The 24,726-nt window shown below is 37.7% G+C and overlaps 4 protein-coding genes across 5 annotated transcripts in view; 2 read left to right on the forward strand and 2 right to left on the reverse strand.

The window, feature by feature from the left end:
- Positions 1-1,492: 1,492 nt before the first annotated feature.
- On the reverse strand, positions 1,493-3,981 carry cysltr2a (cysteinyl leukotriene receptor 2a). 2 transcript variants are annotated; one of them, XM_065286923.2, is made up of 2 exons: positions 3,847-3,981; positions 1,493-3,343 (listed from the first exon to the last, which is right to left on the reverse strand). In XM_065286923.2, the coding sequence occupies exon 2, from the start codon at positions 3,333-3,335 to the stop codon at positions 2,328-2,330; it is 1,008 nt and encodes a 335-aa protein (XP_065142995.1). In that variant the 5' UTR covers positions 3,336-3,343; positions 3,847-3,981; the 3' UTR covers positions 1,493-2,327. The 2 variants fall into 2 exon arrangements, with proteins under 2 accessions (XP_065142995.1, XP_065142994.1); XM_065286922.2 differs by having other exon boundaries at positions 3,734-3,872.
- Positions 3,982-5,076: 1,095 nt separating this feature from the next.
- Positions 5,077-24,726, reverse strand: part of rb1 (retinoblastoma 1) — a 36,200-nt gene continuing 16,550 nt past the window's right edge. Inside the window, exons 14-27 of the mRNA XM_065286921.1 lie at positions 24,351-24,407; positions 24,238-24,269; positions 24,075-24,151; positions 23,705-23,931; positions 12,693-12,808; positions 9,176-9,288; positions 7,782-7,927; positions 7,186-7,290; positions 6,969-7,082; positions 6,581-6,723; positions 6,372-6,402; positions 6,141-6,283; positions 6,002-6,048; positions 5,077-5,884 (exon numbers count right to left, since the gene is read on the reverse strand). Of these exons, the coding sequence (XP_065142993.1) occupies positions 5,814-5,884; positions 6,002-6,048; positions 6,141-6,283; positions 6,372-6,402; positions 6,581-6,723; positions 6,969-7,082; positions 7,186-7,290; positions 7,782-7,927; positions 9,176-9,288; positions 12,693-12,808; positions 23,705-23,931; positions 24,075-24,151; positions 24,238-24,269; positions 24,351-24,407 (1,422 nt within the window). The 3' untranslated portion in view covers positions 5,077-5,813. The remainder of the gene's footprint in view (positions 5,885-6,001; positions 6,049-6,140; positions 6,284-6,371; positions 6,403-6,580; positions 6,724-6,968; positions 7,083-7,185; positions 7,291-7,781; positions 7,928-9,175; positions 9,289-12,692; positions 12,809-23,704; positions 23,932-24,074; positions 24,152-24,237; positions 24,270-24,350; positions 24,408-24,726) is intronic.
- Positions 14,950-16,970, forward strand: lpar6b (lysophosphatidic acid receptor 6b). The gene has a single exon (XM_065286924.2). It carries the CDS (start codon positions 15,529-15,531, stop codon positions 16,561-16,563), a length of 1,035 nt encoding a protein of 344 aa, XP_065142996.1. The 5' UTR covers positions 14,950-15,528; the 3' UTR covers positions 16,564-16,970.
- Positions 22,420-23,358, forward strand: LOC135776200 (lysophosphatidic acid receptor 6). Its single transcript, XM_065286740.1, has one exon. It carries the CDS (start codon positions 22,426-22,428, stop codon positions 23,356-23,358), a length of 933 nt encoding a protein of 310 aa, XP_065142812.1. The 5' UTR covers positions 22,420-22,425.

A 24,726-nucleotide genomic window follows, 5' to 3' on the forward strand; every position in this document is an offset into this window, starting at 1 on the left:
CACCAACCCAAACAAGCTCCAGTATTTTAAGACTGGTGAGGGCCGGATAATATTTTTTAAACCTTAGTGCTGATAATTGTGTTAAAATTAACTAAACAAACTAATTCATTAGCAAGAAAACTAGTGAAACACACAGCTCTGTGAAAACTACATTTCTTTAGTCACACTCATACTGTACATAGTACTATACACACAAATTTGCATCTGTACAAAACCCACTGGCATTAGTTTGAAAAGCCTTATTTTAACTTCTTTTGCATTATACCTTAATGCCAAAATTATTTATAAACCATTCACGTTTCTTTGTAATGAGAACAGTCATTTAGAAAATGAAAATGCTAGATGGGGCAGTGGCCCAAACCAAAAAGGGCACTACAGGGGGTGGTACTATTAGTATGGTTTTAATAAAGTATTATAAATAAATGATGTGTTACTATATTACTAGCATCAATTTAGACAAGTGATTACAAGTGATTATAATGGGAAAATATAATAACAAGAATTAAAGTGTGACAATCTGCTAAATATTCAATATGATTTACCTGCTGGCTTGATGGAGCTTTGAATTAATGTTTGCAATGTTGAACTGCCTTTAGCAGCCTCTCTTTCCGTTCTCTGTCTTTATTTTGTGAAGCCATTGGTGTTTTTGGTATTTTTTGTCTACAAAGTGTGCCAACAACAGCAAATGTAGTGTTTATGTTAACTTAGATCTGACCGGGAACATTTAATGCATTGTAACGATAATAATCTGGATATTTTGTTGCTGTTTGCTTGCTAACTTGTTAGCACTTTTAGAACACCGACAGCAAATCATTAACCAAAGAAATACATAAACAAACTTCCAAATTAGTAATTCTGCGGTTTAACAACTGATATATTATGTAATAAATCTACCTGTTAATGCAACAAACTTCAGACAGAAACTGTCGTCTTCGCTCTCCAGGCAGAGAGTGCACACAGAGATGCTGCGGAGCGGGTGGGAAAACACGAAGTGGATTAGCGGAATTAGTGGATCTTTAGCGATCTGGGATTGGGAATGTTTTTTTATTACTCCGCCCGGGCATTATTATTTTTGTAATAACGCAGGTTAAAATACGGGAGATTAACGGGAAAATACTAATACGGGAGGACGGCGGGAAAGAAGGGTAAAATACGGGACTTTCCCGGCCAAAACGGGATACTTGACAGGTATGTTCAAACCAACAGTGATTTCAGATTAATAAGGAATTACTGATCAAAAGCCGTAGTACATGAAGTAGCTGTGCATAATATCTGGGTGTGATGGCTACAGCGTCACGCAGGAAATTTTTAAATAACTCGTTTTATTTTCGGACCAGGAATACTCTTAAATCTAAAAAGAAAAAAAACTAAACGAATGGTTTACAAGTTTAATATGCATTTTTAAAGTAGCAAATGCACACATTTATCAGTCACATAGAAATTAATGCACTTGTAATATGAAGTGAAAGCGGGTCCGGATCCGGACCGGAGTCCGGACTTTGAGAACCCCTGGGCTAGACTGTGAGAAACAGGTGTCTTCAGGAAGCCACAAGCATTATGCTTCCTGACAGCTCAATTCATGTGCCACATAAGTGATACAGCCGGATGTGAAACCTCACTAAAGGATTGACACAATTTAATGGCCTATATATACACTGAAAACATACTAAAGGCTTTTATGATTTTTTTTATACATTGGGTGTAATAAGGTTGCACAACTATTAGCATAAGAGACCATTCACATCAACAGAGGGTCATGAGCTCCATTCACTTCCATAGTAGGATATGGAATAGGGCTCATGAACGATTCGGTTACAAACATTTCTCAAAATATCTTCTTTCTAATATCACAAGGTATAAAATCTAACAACACTGTTATATATTTACATTTAGCTCAAACCACATGCCTGCATGCTCTCAAGTAAATAAATAAATGGCTCTTTTAAACATAAGGCATGACTTCAATTTGTGCATCTGTCTGAGTATTGCGGCTTTATCAGTTTGTTGTTTGATCTTTAAACTATAAGGTGGGACAACATATATACATTTAATACATTGCAAGTGTCCCCATTTGCAACAAACAGAATATATGTCAATATGTTATAATGCAATGCTACTGGTGGTAGCACAGACAGCAAGCAGCTTTACACAGATACCGGATCTGATAAGGAATGCTTACTAATACCCAAAAGCACTCCTTTAGCTATTCACCTCCGTATGTCTGATCACAACAAAAGGTCAAAGAAAAGTTGTTTCCTGCTTCTGCAGAACTATCTAAAAAAACAATGCGTTCCCTCAAGTCTTTGTTATCTGTCCATCCATTTCATTTACTTCTTTAAAACGTGCAGCTCTTCCTGTTGCACAGTGCTTCTCAATTTGCTCGTTCTTCTTCTTTCCAGAAACTTTGCAAAGAATGATCTGAAATTTTCCCCAACGAAAAAGAAAAGTAAGGGATCAAGACAGCTGTTGGTGGTACACAAGCAATGTGTTATGACGGCGGCCTTACGCACGACCCAAATGGAGTTACAATTCGAGTTTCCATTCATCTTGAGCTGTTTCTCAGCAGATAAGAAGATCGTTCTTACTACGTGATAAGGCAAGAAACAGACAAGAAAGATCCCAAGACTGATGATGACCAAAGCACACGCCTTCTTCCTTGAAGGTCTAGTCTTGCCAAGTGCAGGACTGGGAGTCAGAAGACTCTTCACGACAAATACGGAGCAAAAAATGATGATCACCAAGGGCACCACAAAGCCCATGACAAGTGAGACGTTGTTGATGAAGAGCATTTTGTCCACATTCCCCAACGATAGCTCCAGACACCGAGTACTGCCCACCTTTTCTTTATCTGTGCTGGAGAACAACAGCGGACTGCAGGCCAAAGCCATCAATACCCAAATGCAGGCACAGATGATAACCACAACGCAGCTGGTCTGCATGCGCATGTACAGGTACGGCCATACCAGCGCTATGTAACGCAAGATATTGAGGGCCACCAGAAAATAGACCGAGCTGTACATGTTGAGATAAAACACGTAAAAGCTGAGTCGACATGGGATGTCACCAAACGGCCAGTAGGAGTGTTGTAAGTAGTAGGAGACCCTTAAGGGCAAAGAGCAGACCAGCATCAGGTCTGAAAACAACAGGTTTACCATTAACAAGTTGACTGGCGTTAAACTCCTCTGTTTTTTCCATTGTTTGAAGAAGACACAGATAGATAAAAAGTGGCCAGCACTTCCCAGTGCAAAAATAATAATGTACGCTACAGGGTACATGATCTGTTTGAAGCCATCAGTGCCGTCTTCACAAGATGTGTTTGTCGAGGAATTATTCATGTCTTTCCCTGGAGGTAAACAACAAAGTGGTATCAGTGATTTTAAAGAAACAAGTCTGTCTACTTAAAAAATTAAAATTAATTAATTACTTATTGTGCACTTATTCGCATTCACTTTTTTATGTCCTAAAACAGGTTTTTCTACGCAAGCATAAGAATCTCGGCTGTGTTCATGCCGTTACGCCTTTTTCTATCTTAAAAATCACTAGCAAAATCATCAGTGTTAAATGTACAGTGGACCTGGTCTGCTGGTACCCATATATACACCACCAATGTACATTTCACACTTGCTGTGTACTATCCCCCATATTCAAAGTTGTTTGACAGCTTAAATGTTACATTTACACAACCAATTTATGTAAAACTGTTAAAAAAGATAATCTAAAACAACAGAGTTACCTTTATCTTCAGTATGCAGTGTTGAAATCAGATCAAGTGCTTGTTGCTTCATCACAAGTCAAAGCAGCAATGCATTGCAAGCAGTTTATGAGAAGGTAAGAAAGAGAACTTACAGTAAAGAGAGAGGTTGTCCCAAGTCCTGCCTCCAGCTCACTGAACTCAAAAGTAATGTGACCCAATTATAAGAACTGCACCGTCCTGAATCAGCACTTGTTTTTGACGCACGATTGTTCTTTCAAATGCTGTCGATTAAAATAGTTTTGAATAACCTGATATGCAGCACGTACTGTATGAAATGTCTAAATGAAATAAAAGATCATTTGATTTAAACAAATATAATATTAAGCAGAATATAATGACATACAATCCAAGTTTTAATTCACAGCACAATAGAAAACAATTATGCTGGGTTATTTTCAACCCCCCCAAAATTACACAAATTAGTACCTTTTTAAAAAGTACTGTCACAAAATATACTTAAAAAAAAAAAATTAACTGGGTTTGTGCATTTTGAACCCAACGCTGGTAAAAAAAAAAATGACCCGACGTTTTAGTGTTTGTTCACAATTTTACTTTTGTTTCTGCTTGCATTTTACTTCATCTAGTTGCGGTAAACCAAATCGTGTTTGATAAGACGAGTGTACATCCTGATAACCTTTAAACAAAACACTTTGCACACCAAGCAGTTAGGGTTGGCCTTTGCGAGACCTAAATGACATCATTCAATACAAAATGCTTTCGTAAATGACATTCGAGGGATTTGAATGAACTGCTTTGATCTTTGGCTTGTACCTGGTCATGCACACCCACGTTCTAGGCATTATTATACCAGCGTATATATATATATATATTCATATGTACTGAAAGGTAACCGCAACGTTGTAGTATTAAAGAATAAAATATCCTTGGATCCTCACACATCTTAAATGTATACAGGAAAGACGTGTGCTTTTTCAGGAACACTGAAAACTAAAAAGAGGTGAATCTAAAATTAACAACGTAAAAGTCCCAGGGATTGATATATATATTAATGAACTTTTGAGGTGCCGTGGATGCAGAAAATAAAAATAATTTAGGATTTGAATAGATTTTCCCACTCTTCAAATACTGTTTCGACATAATCATTCCCTACTTTAAGTTATAAAGCACTTGAGATTGTCAAAATAGTTGGCAAACAGCATTCCACCAATGAATAAACTTACTGACAACATGCCTAAACAAAGTTGATCAATTATAAAAACAAACCGTTAAAACAAGATTACATTATAGCGATACATCTTGCTGAGAGGCAACCAAGTGTTAGCGGCATTACAGTCTATAAATCAACAACAGGACACAAAAGGTTTTTCATTAACAAACTGGTCAGTTGTTAAACTTGAGGCATTACATTATCATAAAAAGAACAACTGAGGTACAACATAATTGTTTTTTTTTTAAAAGGCAAAAGCACAAAACACAAATTTTAAACACAAATCTTAAAATTCAACAAGAAAACAGTCCATAAAGAACATCAAGTCAATTAAAGACAAATGACCATGTGTTGACAAACACATGCACTCGCACACAAACAAACAACATAATCCTAAAAAATTAACCCAATAAAATTATTCAACTGCAACAGATTTTAACAACACATCCTTTGCATTTTTCAAAGCAAAACAAAAAGTAAAATAATGCTTATAAAAGTAGAAATGTAATCTGAAAAATACATCGTCTTTACCTAGTACATGATTACGAAAACATCGTTGGCAAATCTCATTCTCATAAACCATTTTCCAGGACTGCATTATAGCTAAATAAAGTAGATGACTCAGAACTAAAAGAGAAAAAATATATTTAAAAAAGCAAAACAATAAATTATGACACTAAATTACATTTTTTTAATACTTTTCATATGCACTGAAAGGTAACCGCAACATTGTAGTATTAAAGAATAAAATTTCTTCTCACATCTTAAATGTATACAGGAAAGACGTGTGCTTTTTCAGGAACACTGAAAACTAAAAAGAGGTGAATCTAAAATTAACAACATAAAAGTCCCTTGGATTGATTCATGCTTGAGTGTCTCAAGTAGATTCACTCAGGTCTCCGGATGCTCTTTCACCGACTCCTCTTTTAATTTCTGCTCCTGAATGCGAGTCCGAGTGGAGCCTATACAAACAAAAACAACAGACAGGGATGACACATGATGTTAAGTTTAATCCCAATACAGACAAGTTTAAATAAAAATAACCACAAAGAGGAAAGAGGAAGCTAGAGGAAACTTACTCATCTCAGCCAGCTTCTGAATGAGCGCTGACTCGCCGCTTGATTTACTAAAAATAAAACAAATGGACAATTGTGTTGTTAATACTTTGGTGGTCTCTATGTAAGTCAAACAGAAACAGAGCGTAAACCATTTCCTCACCTTCCGTCAGCTTCATCTTGCCCATCCATGTCAAAGCGTAATCTCTTCAGGGGCTTGGGGGCGGAGCATCCATCCAATCTCCTCTTGAGAGACCAATCAGTGCTGCTCACCATCTGATTAATCTTTTGAAATTTGTCAGCAGACTGTACAGAAATGAGAAAACAGAGGTCGTTTTTAAACCAAGTCTAATGAGTTAAAAGTATTAATAATAAATACTTTTATATTACTAACCCCAAAAGATTCGCCAATTGAGATGAGAATTCTGTCCGAGGCATCACAAAAAAAGTTTAGAAAGAGGAAGAAAAGTTCAACACAATCCACAAACATGTATTATAACAATATAATTACGCAAACAGTAGCAGCAGCAGTATTATTACTAGTCATATGCAAGTATCATTAGTCTTGTACTAGAGTAAAACTCATAACACATGAATACCAACCTGCTCCGTGGGGTCATGACCACAGGGGACATACGACTGCTTTTCAAGGGGGACACATAGACGTTGTTGCTCCCAGGCACTCGCAAAGGAGAGTTTTTGTAGGGACTGCAGGGAATGTGGGGAATGGGAGACAGAGGAGGTGGCTGGGAGAGAAAGCACATATGCAAATTATCTTTTAATTTACTTAAATCAAGAAAAATATGAATATCCTCCTAAAGGGAATGATGCAAATGTATGAATGACACTGGTAAGTAACCTATCACTTTTCGGTAAGAAATAGCCCTGCATTGACATTAGTCTTTCAAACCACCAGGTGGCGGCATGATACAAGGAACGAGATGTTGTTTCGTTTCAATAGATATGTTGAAGGCAAAATAACATATCTCACCCGAGGAGATGAATACTGAAGAATGTTGGTCTTGAGTTTCTGCATGAAGACCAGGTTGTAGAAGACAATGATGGAGTCGTACTGACCTTCTCTGATTAATACACGCTTAAATGTCTGCAACATTTACACAATGAAAGAGAAATACAGGTTGAGTGATATTCAAATGATCCATTAAAGGAAGTTATGTGAACAATACAGGGTTCATCTGGACACTCACCTCCTGATTAGCATTGGGCAGCTCTTTGTAAGCGGTCACAATAGTTTTGAAGCGCAAATCCACATTTTTCACCTTGCATATGGCATACATTGCCGACATAATCAACTGCAAATAAAACAGATTGTAGCTTTAAATATTTTGGTGGATAAAGAAGATTTGAAATATTAGTTCACTGAACACCAATAAAGGTATGGAACAGAAAATACAGGAAATATGTACAAAAAAATTTAAATAATAATTTTTCAGGACTTAATGTCTTCTTTAGGCACCTCTCTTGGCACTAAACACATCCTGAGCGTTTTTGAGGTTTCGTGAGTGGTTTAAGAGACCCTACAGTTTCCTGCTATTGCTCAAGTGAAAGGGGAGTTCAGCCTAAAAACCTGACACATCAGTTTTTAATACTACATACATATTTCTTGTATTTTCTGGATGTATTCTATTAAAGAGACTGAGAAACAATTACATATGATCACTATAACATTGCAAAAACAACAAATCTGAATCTGGCATGGTGGTCTAAGACTTTTGCACAGTACTGTAAATTTCTTAGATTTGTTTTAATAATAACAAAATCCAAGATAATAAAAAAAGAGTACCTGGTCTAAGTGTCTGTCTCGCATTAATTCATGCTCGTTTTGGAGGGTGTGCTGAAGCAACGTCCATATTATCGGTTCCAGTTCAGGATGTAATGTCAGCAGCTGTGAGAACAGCATTTTGAGTCGCAGGTAGGCCATCCTGTATACTACAAAAGAAACCAATACAGATTTTACATGTCCGTCATTTCATACTAACCAATGTATATATATTTATGTCCACTTAGTCTATGAATTTAATCAATGATCCTGGTGTCAGATAGTTAGGGTCACTTAAATGGAATGTTTGTTTATTTTATTTATTTTTAGTTTTCTAATTGAAGGGACACTCCACTTTTTTTGAAAATATGCTCATTTACCAGGTCCCGTAGAGGTAAACATTTGATTCTTACCGATTTGGAATCCATTCAGCTGATCTCCAGGCCTGGCGCTACCACTTTTTGGTTATTTTTGAGCGCGATGCTAATGGTCTAATCAGATTCAATGGATTATGCTAAGCTATGCTAAAAGTGGTAGTGCCAGACCCGGCGATCGGCTGAATGGATTCCAAAACAGTAAAAATCAAAATGTTGAACTCTAGGGGGGCTAAAATGAGCCTATTTTCAAAAAAAGTGGAGTGTCCTTTTAAATTAATATGTTGTCACAAAACATAATATTTTTTATAGATGACTGGATAATTTTTTTTTATGGATCGAGTAATAAAAAGTAGCAAATTACTGCCCAGCATAGATGGCAGCTCCTTTAATACATTTAAAAAGCATCTCAGGGCAAAACCTCAAAAAGCTGCTTAATAAAATAACAAGAAAATTTCTGTAAATACTAAAACAAGGGTGACTGCACTGAAGATGCTAATATATAGCATAGGATGTTTATATGTTATTTTGAATGGTCTTAAAGGCATAGTTCACAAAAATTAGTTTGTCCCCCTTGTTTACCCACCCTCACATTGTTTCAAACCTGTATTGATTTCTTTGTTCTACACATAGGAAGATATTTGTTTTTAAGCACCATTGACTTATAGTTCCTACTATGGAAGTCAATGGCGCTTCTGTTTCCTGCTTCATTACAAATATCTTCCATTGCTTTTAGCAGAACAAAGAAACTTATACAGGTTTGTAACAACACGAGGGTAAATGACAGAATTTTCATTTTTAAGTCACAATTTAAATACTTAACTCCATAGCTTTGATGATATAACAGTTACTCTAAAATGCAATAAAATACATATTAATAATTTTTTTATTATATAACTTTTTAATATAATATATAGTGACCTTAAACTCTACATCATTTGATCAAACTAGATGGTTAAATGCACAGCTGACATCACATGCTTAAAAACATTTTACAATATGCTAAAAGCGCTAACCACAAGAACACACATTGCCATAACCTACATTTTTTGTAGAATAGACTCAGAGAGTTTGAACGGGGTGGTTTTGTGCCTGGTGTGAGAGGCTCAACCTCGGTTGCTGGGGGATGTTGACTCGGCCGCACGGGGGAGAGATACCTTGAATAGGGCGAGAATGTTAAACACATGCTTAAATTCTTATTTATTAAGTGTAAGATAAAGAGATTAAAAACACAGTTATAAAACATTTGTGGCTGAACACTATACATGTTTACCATTACTATATCACAATCAAGATTAATAAAGGGCTCATTATATTTCTGCTTAGGGCCTAGGGCGAAACCTCAAAGGCATAGGCTACATGTCAGTTTTCATTCTGTGTCATTGTTTGCATCGCTGTGCAATTACACATGCCAGACCACTCATTTCCACACGTTTAACCCACAACTCACAGGTATCGCACACTAAACGTGCCATTAAATAGTGCAATTTTAGTCAGACAGAGTCTCCTTCAAGATGCAAAATATGCGTTAGCAGCCTATGTTAATTGTTAACGATTTGGGACAGATATGATGTTATTTAAAGAGTAACTAAACCCTAAACCAACTTTTTTTTAGTTAATGATCTGTAAGAATGATGCTTTATTAGTGCTGTTCATTGATTTTAGTAATTTTTTTGACATTTGGATATAAAGTGTTTCAATACTACAATATATGGTGTAAAAACGTCTGATTGGTGCCCTCTTCAGGTTGAACGGTGGCTACTGCAGTTGAATTTTCCCATTGGATGTTGGGTCCAAAAAATGACTCGTGACGTAAGCAGGTTCAAGCTCACCACGCCCTTGTAACGATCTCACCACACACTTGATACGCGCTTAGTTCGTCGCCTCTATCTTCGTTGGGATCTTCCCACTTTTCTTGCATTTTTCAAATATTGCCAGTGGGTGGAGTCAGGCTCTGACCAGGGGTTTAGTTACTCTTTAAAAAGTAACTAAACCCTAAACCAACTTTTATTAGTTAATGATCTGTAAGAATGGGGCTTTATTAGTGCCGTTAAATGATTTGAGTAACTTGGAGTGCTGCCCTCTTCAGATTGAACGATGGCTACTGCAGTTGAATTTTCCTATTGGATGTTGTGGTACTACGTGACGTAAGCGGTATGACATTACGATCTAACTACACCCTTGGTACTAGCTCAGTTCGTCCCCTCTATCTCCATTGGGGTCTGCACACTTTTCTTGCATTTTTCAAATATTGCTAGTGGGTGGAGTCAAGCTCTTAGCAGGGGTTTATTTACTCTTTAATGTTAAACTATGTTAGTGGCGCGGCAGGAATTTGAGCGGCGTACAGAGTGGACAGCCACTGTCAGATGCTGACTGTGAGTGTGTTCATTCATAGAAAATAATGTGTTCGATTTTTAGATACATGGGTGCGACTCTTCTTGTCCGTTGTGCGACTCCCAGGGTCCAAAATTAACTTTTTGGCTCACCTGCCACGGGGACTGGTAGATGAAAAAATCCACCAGCCAAGCATATTTTTTACTGGCCGGAATAATAAACAGCCTTTTTTGTCACATGTACATTAATTTCATTTGCTGTATTCATGGTCACAAATGTTCTCAAGTTTCATCGTTTTTTTTCCGATGACAAATTAGTGGTTTCTGTTTTTATCTTAAGCATACTGGTGACACACCAAACAACTCATCACGACAGCGTCAGAATCATATTGTAGCCAGCCTCTTGAAACTTTATTATTTCCATCCCTCCATTTCTCACAAAACTATCTTGTTTTATTGAACTCATCCCCCCTTTGTCTGTGAGTTTTCTTTTCAAAGGTTGGCTCACTCCCGGTAAATGTCGCCACATATCAGCTAATATGCAGCAGATAGCTGCAAAACTGCAACAGACCGTTTTTAATGTGAGACTTGGAGCGTAGAGACTTTCTGTGGCTAGCTCACCTCGTCCCCAGATTAGTTACAGGCAGTGTGGCGGGTAGCCTTTTGAATTTATTCGCCAAACGGAAAATCTACCCGCATTTGGCGGCTGGCGGGTGTTAATTTCGGACCCTGGCGACCCCCTATAAATATCACATTTCAACTTGGCAAATCTTTGTTTTTACTGTCATAGGCGGAAATATGTATGAGGAAATCTTTTTGACCTGATGGGAGGGGCTCTAGCAGACCAATCACAACATCTGCGTTTCGCGAAGCATTGACGCGCTGTTACATTTTTGAAAAGGTACACGTCAGGCTTTGCCGTAGGCTACTGCGTAGGGTTTGCATCTCAGCGTAGGCCATGCCATGCAATTGACGCAAAAGTATAAAGCCCGCTTAAAACTATATATAGCGTGTACCAATTGTTTCATGCTAGCGACTGTCAACCACAGGCTGACCACAGCTCTCATTCAACGCTGTCATGAGCACACGTACACAGAATAGATAAGAGGTAAAACCACCAATGCAAAGGTCACAATGTTGAGAAGCTTACACATGCATAAAATTACTAATTTAGTTTTATGTTTCATTACTTTATTTTATTTATTTATGTGCTACATAACCAGACTTATTTCTCCTATTGTGTTCTTTCAAAATCTTTCATCAAAAAAAGGAAAGAAAAAAAACTGTGTGTAATGCCAAGATGAGATTCAAAGCAGTTATTCACCGATGCACTTTTGTTGATTGCTTCCGATATCTTTTAAAATAAAAGCATCTGGTAAATGCCTAAATGTAAATAAATGTAAAGAGTCCAAAATGTCATTGAATCCTCAAACTGTGAAGTGTACAGCCACACAAGCCTTATAACCTAGAAGCGTGTGCTATCAATCTTAAACGAAGAGTATCGGTTCCCTGTTCTGCTGGTAAAGCGAAATGAAGCACAATACTTCATTCTCACGAAAGGTTACATAAACTAGAACTTGACTACTTTGTGTAATACACTAAAGTATGACTGATCTGGCTTTAAGCTGTTTAATAATGCTGATTAACCAACAACGCTACAGAACACTATTAATCACAGACATAAACTACACAAGCACAACCAAAACTATAATAATAAAAAAAATGTGTCTAGGACATTCATTCCATTACGTCACATATTTATATGTTTGTAAATATATAAAAAAAAAACATTTAAAGAGACAGGTCATCATTGCAAGACAGTCACACAGCAAAAAATAACATGAGGGGGAAGATTTTTTTTTAAATGTTTATGTTTTTGTGTAAACTATTACTAGTAACCGTGTATAAAAGAATTGTTTTACATGTTGAAAGTGGTAAGTAATTCCTGTAATGGAAGATTTAAGCTAAACCATTTGCTAATCTGTGTATAATTCCCTGTTGTCGTTTGAGGGCAAGGTCTTAGTACATTCGTCCCCCTTGAAAATTACCCAGTTAGACTTATAAAGATGCAATCTAAGTTTTTAACAATAACCACATACTGATGTATGCTGCTTTCCTAAGCACTGATTATGCAATCATTTCCTATATATTACACCGCTGACATTTCCTCTCTTATCCAAATCTTTAGGCATGACTGCATGCGCAGTATGTTTTTAGAGATCACTCACAGGTCAGCTGCCGTGTGGTTGTGGTGCAGGGGCTGGTTTAGTGTTGCTGGGGGCTCTGCTTGTTCACCGGGACCTTCCTCACGGGATTGCTTAAGAAGGTCAAAGAGTGGAGAGTCCTGGGAGAAACAAGAAACAACAAGGTGCTCTGTGTTACATCACTCGTCTGAATAAACCAACTCACAATTATGCGTATACGCCTTTGCGCAACATACCTTTTACTGTAAGAGTCATACGGTAACATACCGTAAGTCTTTATTGAACAGAAAATGATAGTATAGCGTAGAGAGAAAAAAAACAAAAAAACTATATATGCTGGGCAAAGATTAATGGTGATTAATCGCATACTAAATAAAAGTGATTTTTTGCCTAATATATGTGTCTGTACTGCGTGTAATTATTATGTATATTTAAACACACATCTATCTATCTATCTATCTATCTATCTATCTATCTATCTATCTATCTATCTATCTATCTATCTATCTATCTATCTATCTATCTATCTATCTATCTATCTATCTATCTATCTATCTATCTATCTATCTATCTATCTATCAGTGGCGGCTCGCGACTGCTCATCCGAGGATGCGCTATGTGTTGAGATGTGCGATGTGTCGAGAGATCCTGTGGGCATCACGTGTTGTCAAAATAAGTTCCTGCTGCACACGCGTCAAAACCGTTTATGATAAAAGAGACGCTCACGTTCACAAAATACACGCAAGACACTTCCTTAACAGTAAACTGTGATTACGCATGAGATTATGCGAGTATCTGGCAAACGCGAGCGTCGGTTTTATCATAAACCCTTTAGATGCGTCTGCAGCAGGCACTTATTTTGGCATGACACGTGATGCACACACGATCCCTCAAACCGCAGAACACACATTTTGAAAATACAAAACATTCGACAAACTATATACATGTTGTGACGAACTTCGCATCGTGCGCTTCAAAAAAAGAAGTCACCAGCCGCCACTGATTGATATATATATAGATATATATAGACATATATAGATATATATAGATAGATGGATATAGATATAAAGATACATAGATACACACACACACACACACACACACACACACACACACGTAAATGTTTCTTAAATACATACATGAATATATTATATATTATGCAAAAAATTACAATTATTTTGTATGCGTTTAATCACAATTAATCTTTGCCTAGCACTAATATATTTAGATTTTTGGTTGTATTAACTTTAACATAAACCTTGTTTTGTCTCATTTTGGATGACCAAGTCATCTTGATGCGCACTTGGAAATCTGTTGAGGCCCCAATGTGGGCCCCCGGTTGAGAAACACTAGAGGATATGTTTGCATCCCAATACTTTAAAATGCCTTATTTGTCAGTATATTTAAACTCCAATACAATGAATGAGTTAGTAAGTGTTTCCTTATTTACACCCACATCCTCCCCGTTCCTTTATCCGCTGCATTTTTGTCACGTCAAATTTGTAACATAAGAGATACAGGTAAACAAGTATGACAAAATGCACAGACTCCATCAATATAATAAAGAATATTTTACTAACAAATAAAATTGGACACTCCTTTGATTTACCAGCTTCATGTTTGAATACTATGTAGTATGTGTGAAGTCACGTTGAGTCATTAATGTGAACTTTGGACTGACAATCCCTCTTTATAATGTACCTGGTGTCAATGAACAAGAGGTGATACATACAAAGACAATAAGAAGGAAAGCAAATGCACAAAACATTATTCAAATTCATTATGTTTCATTATGAAACTGTAATTTTATGAGGAAATTTGATTCACAGCATTGGCCAATTGGAGGTTTGAGAAGGTTAATGGGAAATGGTTACTATTGCATCAGCACATAACTCAGACTACCATGTAATACAGGATATAGCAAAAGGTTTGAGTCTGGATCTGATCCTTGGTTAAGAAGCAATAAATCGAAGAAAGTCCTATCTATTAGAAGTATTTGAAAAAAGTAATATAGTAAATAAATCAGGTGTGGCAAAATGTAAAAATGTATGTTTAATTTCATGTCTATTACTATAAAAATAATGTTGCTTTGCTAATAATGTGACGTAACATCTAAGGTACCATAAAAAAAGCATTTAAACCAGAAGTACTACTGTGAAAGCAAGCATACCGCATGCATGAAAAAGAATGGGGAGCTACAAAGAGGAGGAACTTTTAACTATAACCACTCCCTCTCACTCGGCTCAAATCCGTCCCTTAATGTACATGACTCAGTGTGTGAACCAGAGGCTGAACAACAGGTTGGATAAAAAAGCCTTGACTACAATATTCATCACATCTTTAAGAAGCAAAGGAGATTATAAAGGCAAAGGAGCAATATTCATTTTCACACCCTAAGAGTTGGTTGGAGGACGCTTCAGATGAAAATCAAGAAAACCAAGGACATAAACTAGCCATGGATCATCATTTTCCTTGAAGGTTCAAAAGTGATGCTACAACAGCAGTGTTACAAATCTGAGCACATAGGTAGTGTGAAAAAGACTTGAACTTCCTGTGCCAGGAACAAGACAATGAAACCCTGTTCTACTCATGCAAAATATCCACTACGTCTTACTGAGAGACGACACAAGGTAAACTGATGTGGTCTGCTTATGCAAACGCTTAGTACTCGCACTTTGACTGCACAATTACGCAACATTTTCTTGAGCGGTAACGAGCTGGTGCTTCTGTCAGACTTGAGTTTCATATGTTGGATGTGTGGATTAAGAACTTTTGTAGAAATTTACGTTTTGGTTTTCTGTTGTGAGAGCAACAAACCGAATAACCTTGAACGCAAAACTTTAATACTTCTAAACTGAAGATGAACATTTCACAAAGAAACTGCACGAAGGATGAATTCAAATATATGTTGTACAGCACCGTTTTTAGTATGGTCTTCATTCTGGGGCTCATCTTTAATGTGGTGGCCATTTACATTTTCATATGCAGACTAAAAGTCCGTAACGAGACCACGACCTACATGCTGAACCTTGTTGTGTCGGATACGCTATTCGTCCTTAGTTTACCTTTCAGGATGTTCTACTTCATCAATCGAAAGTGGCCTTTTGGCAACGCCCTCTGCAAGATCTCAGTGGCCCTGTTTTACACCAATATGTACGGTAGCATCCTTTTCCTCACGTGCATCAGCGTGGATCGATTTCTGGCTATCGTTTACCCCTTCGCATCCCGGACCCTGAGGACCAAGCGCAAGGCGAGAATAGCCTGTTGTGCGGTCTGGCTTCTTCTGCTCTCCTGTGGCATCCCTGCAGGTTTTCTGATGGACACGACGTCGTCTAACACTGGTACGCAGTACTGTTTTGAAAAGTTCTCAAACTCGCAGTGGGCATCTAAGGTGTCTAGAGTGGTGGTCTTTATGGAGACGGTGGGCTTCTTGATTCCACTTATGATAAACTTCATCTGCTCAATGAAGGTCCTTCAGACCCTACGACACCCGGAGAGCATCAGCCGGGGAGGGCAACTCAACAAAACTAAGATCTTGCGCATGATCGTGGTGCACTTGCTGATTTTCTGTTTTTGCTTCATCCCATACAATGTAAACCTGGTGTTTTACACCCTGGTTCGGAGTCAGGTTATTACAAACTGCACTGTGGAGATGGTGGTCCGGACTATTTATCCAGTTGCATTCTGCATTGCGGTGACCAACTGCTGCTTCGACCCTGTGATCTATTACTTCACCTCAGAGACGATTCAAAACTCTATTAAAAGGAAATCGTGTGCAGCCCCTATAAACACTTTAAACAATACAACTGATAAAAATGAAAGCAGCAGAATTGATTCTCTGAATAAAAACTCATCTTTACAAGTTAAATTTATCAACGATGAGACATCAGTGTGACTAAAACCCAGCCGACATGTGTCAGACATGGAAAACACTGCTATACACCTCTAGCAGAAGTTGCTACGAGTGTTTTTCCACAGCAATGGCTTCACAACACAGGATATACTAAACTCATAAAACATACTGACAAAATAACACAAATGTATGTATGTATGCCGAGTATATCTCATTTTGGCTGCTTCATGGTGGGCAACATCTACCTTAAAGTTTGACTGATCTTCCAATAGTATATAAAATGGGACCTGAAACAGTATTTCTAGTTTAAGTGTTAAACAATTTCTTGAGCACAAAATTAAGTCTATGGTGCTTTTTTTTTAGAAATGTCTGAAGCTCATTGAGTTTGCTTAACTTATCTTCTCCATCCATTTCTGTACATGTATTACCCATTAAAATGGCAAATCTGGTTTATGTTCAGTAATATTTCTTCAAATCAATAAAACGTTCCCACCGTTCAATTCTCGGCAACTCAAAATCCTGGTATTGTTTATAGAGTCAAGCCATCATGACTAAAACAAACAATTCCATTATATCCGCTTAGTCTTCCAAACAAACGTACTTCCCAAAGGAAAAGGGAGCAACTCACAGACCAAAATGACACTAGGTATGTTTTTGTCTTCTGATGATATCAGTGTTCGTCACTGTAGCAAATTGAACCAATGACGTTTACGTCTGCAGGGAGTGCCTACTACTAGTTTGGGACCTTCACTGCAATAGCTCAAACATTGTTTGTTCAGGGCTCCAGACTGCCACCAAATGGTGGCATTTTGCAACCAAAATTTGAGAGTGTGCCACTGAATTTTACATCCAGTTGCACATGTGCGACCAGTAAATTTGACCTTTTTTTGTGCTGTGACATTGAATTTGAAACAGCACATTGTACTTTCTGCATCTATCAAAGTATTTATTAGTAATACAGTGTAAATTAGTAGAAATGTGAATATTTGGTTAGCATGTTAATTTAGGGTGTGTGCCCCTTAATTTTCTGGTTGCGCCCCTAAAATTTTCAGTTGGGGGCCACTGTGCTCCTAGTGAAAAAAAGTTAGTCTGGAGCCCTGTTGTTTGTTTTTCATATAAATATAGCCTTGATATAACTTTGGTAAATAATTTGCAGGATGATTTAAGATCACTGTGAATAAATCATTACAATTTATAATAAACGTATTCTTCATTACTGATACCATACCAAAAACAAATTTCAACTGAAAAGAGCAAAGCCGTGTATTCAGAGCTCTTGAACAGGACCGAACGAGTCTTGCTCCATCACCCTCCCTGCATTCCTTGCATAATCACATGCCTGGGGTCAAACATTGAAAAAGCATGGCAAAGCATTTATTTTTTTAAAGTAAAAGTTCGCTCAAAAATGCAGAAAAACTTTATTTTATGAATCTTTACATGGGTAGAAATCACCGAACATTGTGACTACAGCATGGTTTATATAATTTTGATGTCATCTTATGAATAATTTCCATATTCCATATTCTTCTTTAGAGCATATTTTTCATCACGTAGCTTCTCTATGAGTTTCAAAATGGAAGGGTGAGCTGTGGACTGAGCCGCTGGTTGCAAATCGCAACCAATTACACGATGCTAATAAAAAAGCTCCCAAAACAGCTACTGTGTGCGTGCCAAACCGTGAGAAAATAACGTCACAGTTTGATTATTCACCAAGAACCGTTACATCCCTAGATTAGGCGAGTCCTTATTCATGAATAATGTTCCAATGCTCATATTCCTCGAAAAACAATGACGTAAATACCCTTTAGGCAGACATGGCAGCCAATGAGTACTCGGAAAAACTTGAATTATTTCACTGCCATGATGTGGCTTCAACTTAACTTTTCAAAGCTTGAGATGAACAAACTATATAGTTAATCCTGCGAGGACAGATAAAGACAAACATTTAATCTCATCTGTGCAGTAAAAGTTGAAATAACCGATCATCAGTTAAGATCTGAAATGGCTCTCACATGAAAATCTCTGACCGAAACTGACGCCCAATAAATCTTTGTATATGCAAAGAGTGCTTAATATATCTGCTGTAGTGGTTAACATTGAAATGGGCTGGAACATGTATACCTAAAAACAACCCTGCCTGCATGTGAGAAAGTCTTGCACAACATCACTGCACTGAGGCAAGTGAAAGCAAGTAAGTGAAGGGGTGAAGAATGCAGAGGAGCATTAGTGAGGTCTTTATAAACCTGAAGAACATAGTGAAGGTGCATTGTTTAATCTTGAGAGTAAATAAAATGCCAAATAATGCCCAAACATATGGTATGAATCATAAAAGGTTCAAGTTCTATACAGTAGCAGCGTCCGGTGTGCATGTCTCACTGTTTGCATAGCAAAAAAATATATATTAATGAATCTGGTTTATGGCATATGGTCACACACACGTTTATTGATTTAGTGTGACAATATATAAGGTCTGAAGATCTATTCAAAAGCAGCTTCACTCAACTGGACTGTGAACATGAGAGCATCTTCAACCAAGTAAGAAAAATCTACAACCATTCAGATAGACGAGACAAAATAAAGACATTTATAGAAATGGTAAGTTGGTTGATTTTGAGTATAAGGAGTATACTTGTGTATCTGTATTCATAAAATTTTGAATAACGCAACATGTTATCAGTATCTTTTAGCTTTCTCTGACAAACATATTCATACACTAAAGCATATAAAATGCTATATTGACCCATGTATGTTAAATATATGTGTAATATATTTGTGACATATCAACTGGAAAAAGCTCCATGCAATAATTATTTAAAAGATATTTTTGATTACACTTTGATTACAATACTAAGCACATTCTCCCATAATGGACTGTATATGTTTACAATTTTAAAACAAATTCTAAATACATTTTTATTTTTAAAATGGTTAAATGTGTGCATATCATGTTCACATAATAAGCAGATATCGCTAATTAATTTTGCAGGCAGCTGTTATTACAACTTAAATTAGCTCCAACCACTGCCATAACTCAATCACTTTATTATTGCTCGTTCATAAACCCAGAATATATAGACACACCCATCCTGGAAGATTATAGTGCGGTGAGAGCAGGTGGTTTGCTGTAAATGAAAAGGAAGTTGGTAACTGTAACGGAAAATTTGGCTTTTGTTGCCTGCATTATGGCTACAAGCCTTACCATGCCTAACAAATGTATTAGACCTGATGTTAGATTTGTGCTGCAGCTGCTCTAAACTAACAGTTTTGGTGATTGGCCAAATCTTTTTTTATGTTTCTGTAATGATTAATCCACCATTATGTTTAAGATCTTTACTCACAGTAAGATTATATGTGTAGCAACGCTAAAATCTAACTGTTGTTATTCGATGAATTTTCACATGTACTATTTTATAAGAAAGGCAGAAAAATAGTAAAGCACTTAATTATTTTTTGTCTTATTTTTTATTTACTTGTAGTCCCCATGTGGTGAAAATCAAGTTTTGTTGTTATGTCTATGTGGTGTTTGCTTTAATGGTGCATTCACACCAGCTGCGGTAGAGGCGGCAAAAAGTTGGACGCATGAACATTTGAATTTACTTGTTTCATTCGCACGTAAAATTATAGTAAATCGAGACATTCACGCAGAAATTTGCATCATGGGAGAGGCTTCTGCGACTCCGCTGAGACTTCGCTCGCTTCCTGAAATGACGTCACTACTACAACAATGTCCTGATTGGTTAACACGGAAATTCAGAATTTTCAACTTGCGCGTTTCCCGTGGCAATGCTCAATTCGCGCATACCGCGCCGCAGGATATTATGTATGGATGCCACATAGACTATTGCATTACTGCTGCTTTATCTCTGCCACTGTGATGCTCACACATGCAGAGTTAAAAACCTCATTTACATAGCACTTTGGTCCTAGGAAATACCTGTGAACCTAGAAACATCCCTAACAAGAAGTCTGCAAAATGGACTGAAGCAGATAACTGGTAACTCGCCACTCTCCGTGCTGAAGCGGAAATCATTCACCAACATAAAAGAATAGCGTGTCATGCGCTCTTATTAGCTTATAATAAACAAAAATGCAGATGCGTCATCACAACAAGATATATCGTTCAGCTCTTAAAAAAAAATAATAATAATTAAACTGGCGGTGGCTCTATTAACAGCTTTTCCCTTCGCTTGCCATGTTGGACGGTCCCGAAACACACACAAACATACCAACACGTGAGTGAGGTTAGCAACAGATTTGATCACTAAGAATTGGTTGGACAGGTACTCTCACGTAAACAGAGCATATTCAGAACCATGAATTAGCGTTTGTATGCAGTGTTTTATTCGCCAAACTATATTAGAGATGCATGGTCAAATCAAACGCGGTGCACCATGGGGCATATGCATGCCAAACCATGAGAGAATTACGGCACGGTTTGATTCTTTACGGAGAACCTTTACATCCCTATATTAGACGAGGGCTTTCTCATGAATAATGTTCCAATGCTCATACTCCTCAAAAAACAATGACATAAATACGCTTTCGGCAGACATGGCAGCCAATGAGCACTCAGAAAAAATGTGTATTATTTCACTGCCATGATGTGGCTTCAACTTAACTTTTCAAACCATAAGAACGATATAGCACCAAAAAAGCACAAAAGTTTCCACTTTTTAATATAATTTGTAACAGCTATTACTCAGGGTTCCCACACCTTAGTTAACTTCAAATTCAAGAACCTTTCAAGGACTTTCCAGGTCCAATACCCTCAAATTTAAGGATTAAATGTGGGGACACATTTCAAGTGAGAGCAAGGTTACATCGTGTTACCTTTAAAGATATATTGTTACAGTTCCCTTTCGAGGAAACTTGCGCTGCGTCACTGTGGTGACACTTTGGGGACGCCTCCAAGGGTAAGTGCGTCTGAATGTGTATATCAATTTCAACCAATGGTGAGGCTTAACGACAAAGACAGGGTGACTCGGAAGCCAGAAAGTATATCTCTATCTGAAATATTGCCAAAGGCAGCGTCACAGGAACGCAGGAAGTATGGCAAGGGAGACGCAGCACCTCGTTCCCTTCTCAGGGAACAACAGTTACATACGTAACCAGAGACGTTTTCATTTGTCAAACACAACTATGCAAAAAAGCATTTTGGTATGAATCAACATTCACATACAGAAGATATACACGTATATAACCTTTAACATATTAGCCTGTGGGCTAACTCTGGCTTATTTACAGTGTCTGTACTGTTGATTAGTAAGTACTTTACCTTTACAATTAAAAAAAGATCTTAAAAAATGTGTTGTGGGGCTTCGTGACCCTTTTATGCTCGAAGCTGTTAACATCAGCGCTAAAAAAAGTTGTGCTGCAAACACACATTTCATATATATATATATAAACTGTGTGAAAACAGACTTTGCAGTTATGTGTCTAAAACTGTCGAATGTAGCATCTATCGTGGTGCAAAAGAGTGAAGAAAGGGACAAATTTGCATATTCATAAATCCGCATATAATAAATGAGACAGAGGGGTAGAGTTAGATTTATGCTGTTTAAAGCATGATGCTCAAATATGAGTTTTAAGTGATATTAAGTGAAATTATTGACAACAGGGGGACTTTAACAGATTTTTTTTTATTATTGAATGTTTGATCAATTTCAGACTTCTAAGAGAATTTGAATGTGCATTATACTAAATACTCTGAATAAATACTAGATTAAAACAGTTTTACATACAGAAAACTCTTGATGCTGTTTCTATTTATTTATTTTATAAACCTTTGTACTGCTCTAAAAGTATATTGTTTCTTTTACCACAGATGGGTTCCTCATTTAGATCTGCACCACAGAGCCAGTTTTGAGCCAACCGAAAAGGAAGTCAGGGCAAACAGAAGTTGTCATGGAGCTTGGGAACATTTCTTTTCCATCCAACTGCACGGTAGACACCAGCTATCGCTTCACCTACTTTAAGATCTCCTACAGTGTGATCTTCACATTTGGAGTAGTCAGCAACGGCATGGCGCTTCGGCAGATTTGCCGCATGCATCGGACCTTCACCAGCACTGCTGTCTATATGGCCAACCTTGCAGCCGCAGATATATTCTTTGTGGTCTCCCTCCCCTTACGCATATATTATCACCATAACAAAGCGGGCACCTCAATCCACACCAGTGACTGGTCCCCAGGAAGTGCTTTCTGTCAAGTAACCTTCACTTTGAAGTACATAAGCCTTTATGGAGGAATTTTTTTTCTGGTGTGCATTGGTGTGGACCGCTACTTTGCCGTCGTGCACCCTCTGCTGCAACACCTGAGAAGGGTTCGAACCGCCTGCATGCTCAGTGCCTGCATTTGGTGCCTGGTCCTAGCCCTTAGCGTATCTCTGCCCTTCTTGAGATCGGCTGCATCTGGACAGAAAAAGCCCTGCCTCTTGGATCCTTCTTCCAAACAAAACCGTACGATCATTTTATGTGCTCTCGGCCTGGTTCAAATTGCCTACATGCTGCCTGCACTCCTGCTACTGTTCAGCTACTGCAGCATACTACGCAGGTTGCCACGACGACGGAAGATCTGCCATCGGCGCACTCTTACCATCATCTACTGGGTACTAGGGGTCTTCTTTCTTTGCTTTACCCCTTACCATCTCAACCTGCTGGGTTACACCCTCACACAGGTGGGCCTTGTGCACAGCTGCATCCTGTTACGCATTACTAAAGCTCTGCACCCTGTTGTGCTCTCCCTGGCCAGCACCAACTGCTGCTTCAACCCCTTGATCTACTACTTTTCGAGCAGCCTGGTGCACAAAGAGGGCAGCAGAGTAAGTGGCAGTCTTTGAGTACTGCCGGGTGCTAAAATAACAGCAGTGATTCTAATCTAGGAACAGGTTTGAGTATTTGGGAAGTCACAGGTTGGAGTATTTAGGAAGTCTCAAAATGACTTACCGTATTTGGGGGATTTAACTATTTCTCATTAAATCTGACCTTTGACTACCTATTATTTTAAAAATGATTTTGATTAGATAAGACAAAAAGAGTAACTTGGGTTCATTGTAAAATAAAGCAAATTGTGACTACGTAAGTAAACTACACATTCAGAAAACTGCATAATGCTTGGATGAATGAAATGATCCAAATAAAGGGTATATTTTTAGGACCTCATTAGACTTAGTCACAGTTACTTACCGCCCTCCATGCAAGATTCTCCATGATAACATGTTCGCAGTGCTCCAGGTGCTTCATCATGTCATGTTTAAGAGTGGGCTCGGCTTTAATGAAGCTCTCGATCACCTTGTAGAAATCAAAAGCATGCAGCTGGAAGACACCCAAGATCCAGGGGAAGCACAGATCTGTTTCTGTAGAATCGCAGGCCCCTGAACCCCGACCAAAACCTCCATTCTTTAGGGAGTTCCCTGGAACAGGAAATGAGATGCTTATAAGCAGAGTACTTTATCATAATTGAAATCTGCCAGCAGAGGAAATGTGAAATCGTCACTATGAGTGTTATCAGCAATCACTGCATAAAAACAACAAATCAGGCAAAAATAATACTTACCGACATAGGTCGCCAAAACAACTTCCAGGGCGCATGCAAGCAGTGAGGTATGAAACGTTGCATTGTTGAGAAGCTTACTAAAAAAGAACAAAGAAACGTTTATCGTGAGTGTGTAATTCGTAGAAAATTAAATGTAGATGATAGGTAATGATATGAGTTTTACCTGAAGTTTTGCACAGATAATCTTTTCTCCTCCTAAAAAAAGCACAGAAGTGAGCACCATAAAAATGGCACAAGTGATAATAATACAAACATATGGATGTGAAGTGTATTTACCGATTTGAGCATGGACTCCATTACTTTGTAATAGAGCTGGGCACCAAGATTAAACCTCTGCAAACCAGAAAATAAACAAAATAGATTTGTTGCACATAAATAATAAACACATGGCTTATCAGTACTTACAAAACATTGGGTTTCATTCACTTAAAATTGCATTCGCTTTTTGTATTTGAAAACTTTCCACCTTATTCACAACACGTGCATACACACATGGATTTGTTCTTACGTTAGTGAATTGTGTATTGTACATGAAGCGAGCACAAGGTAGACAATTTTCATAAAACATGCAAAAAACACCTCCATATTAGTACTTTCTGCAATGCTTGTCCACAGAAAATTGTAGAGCAGTTTGTCAACGAAGCAAAAGAGC

Source organism: Paramisgurnus dabryanus, chromosome 18, assembly GCF_030506205.2.
Source record: "Paramisgurnus dabryanus chromosome 18, PD_genome_1.1, whole genome shotgun sequence".
NCBI lineage: Eukaryota > Metazoa > Chordata > Actinopteri > Cypriniformes > Cobitidae > Paramisgurnus > Paramisgurnus dabryanus.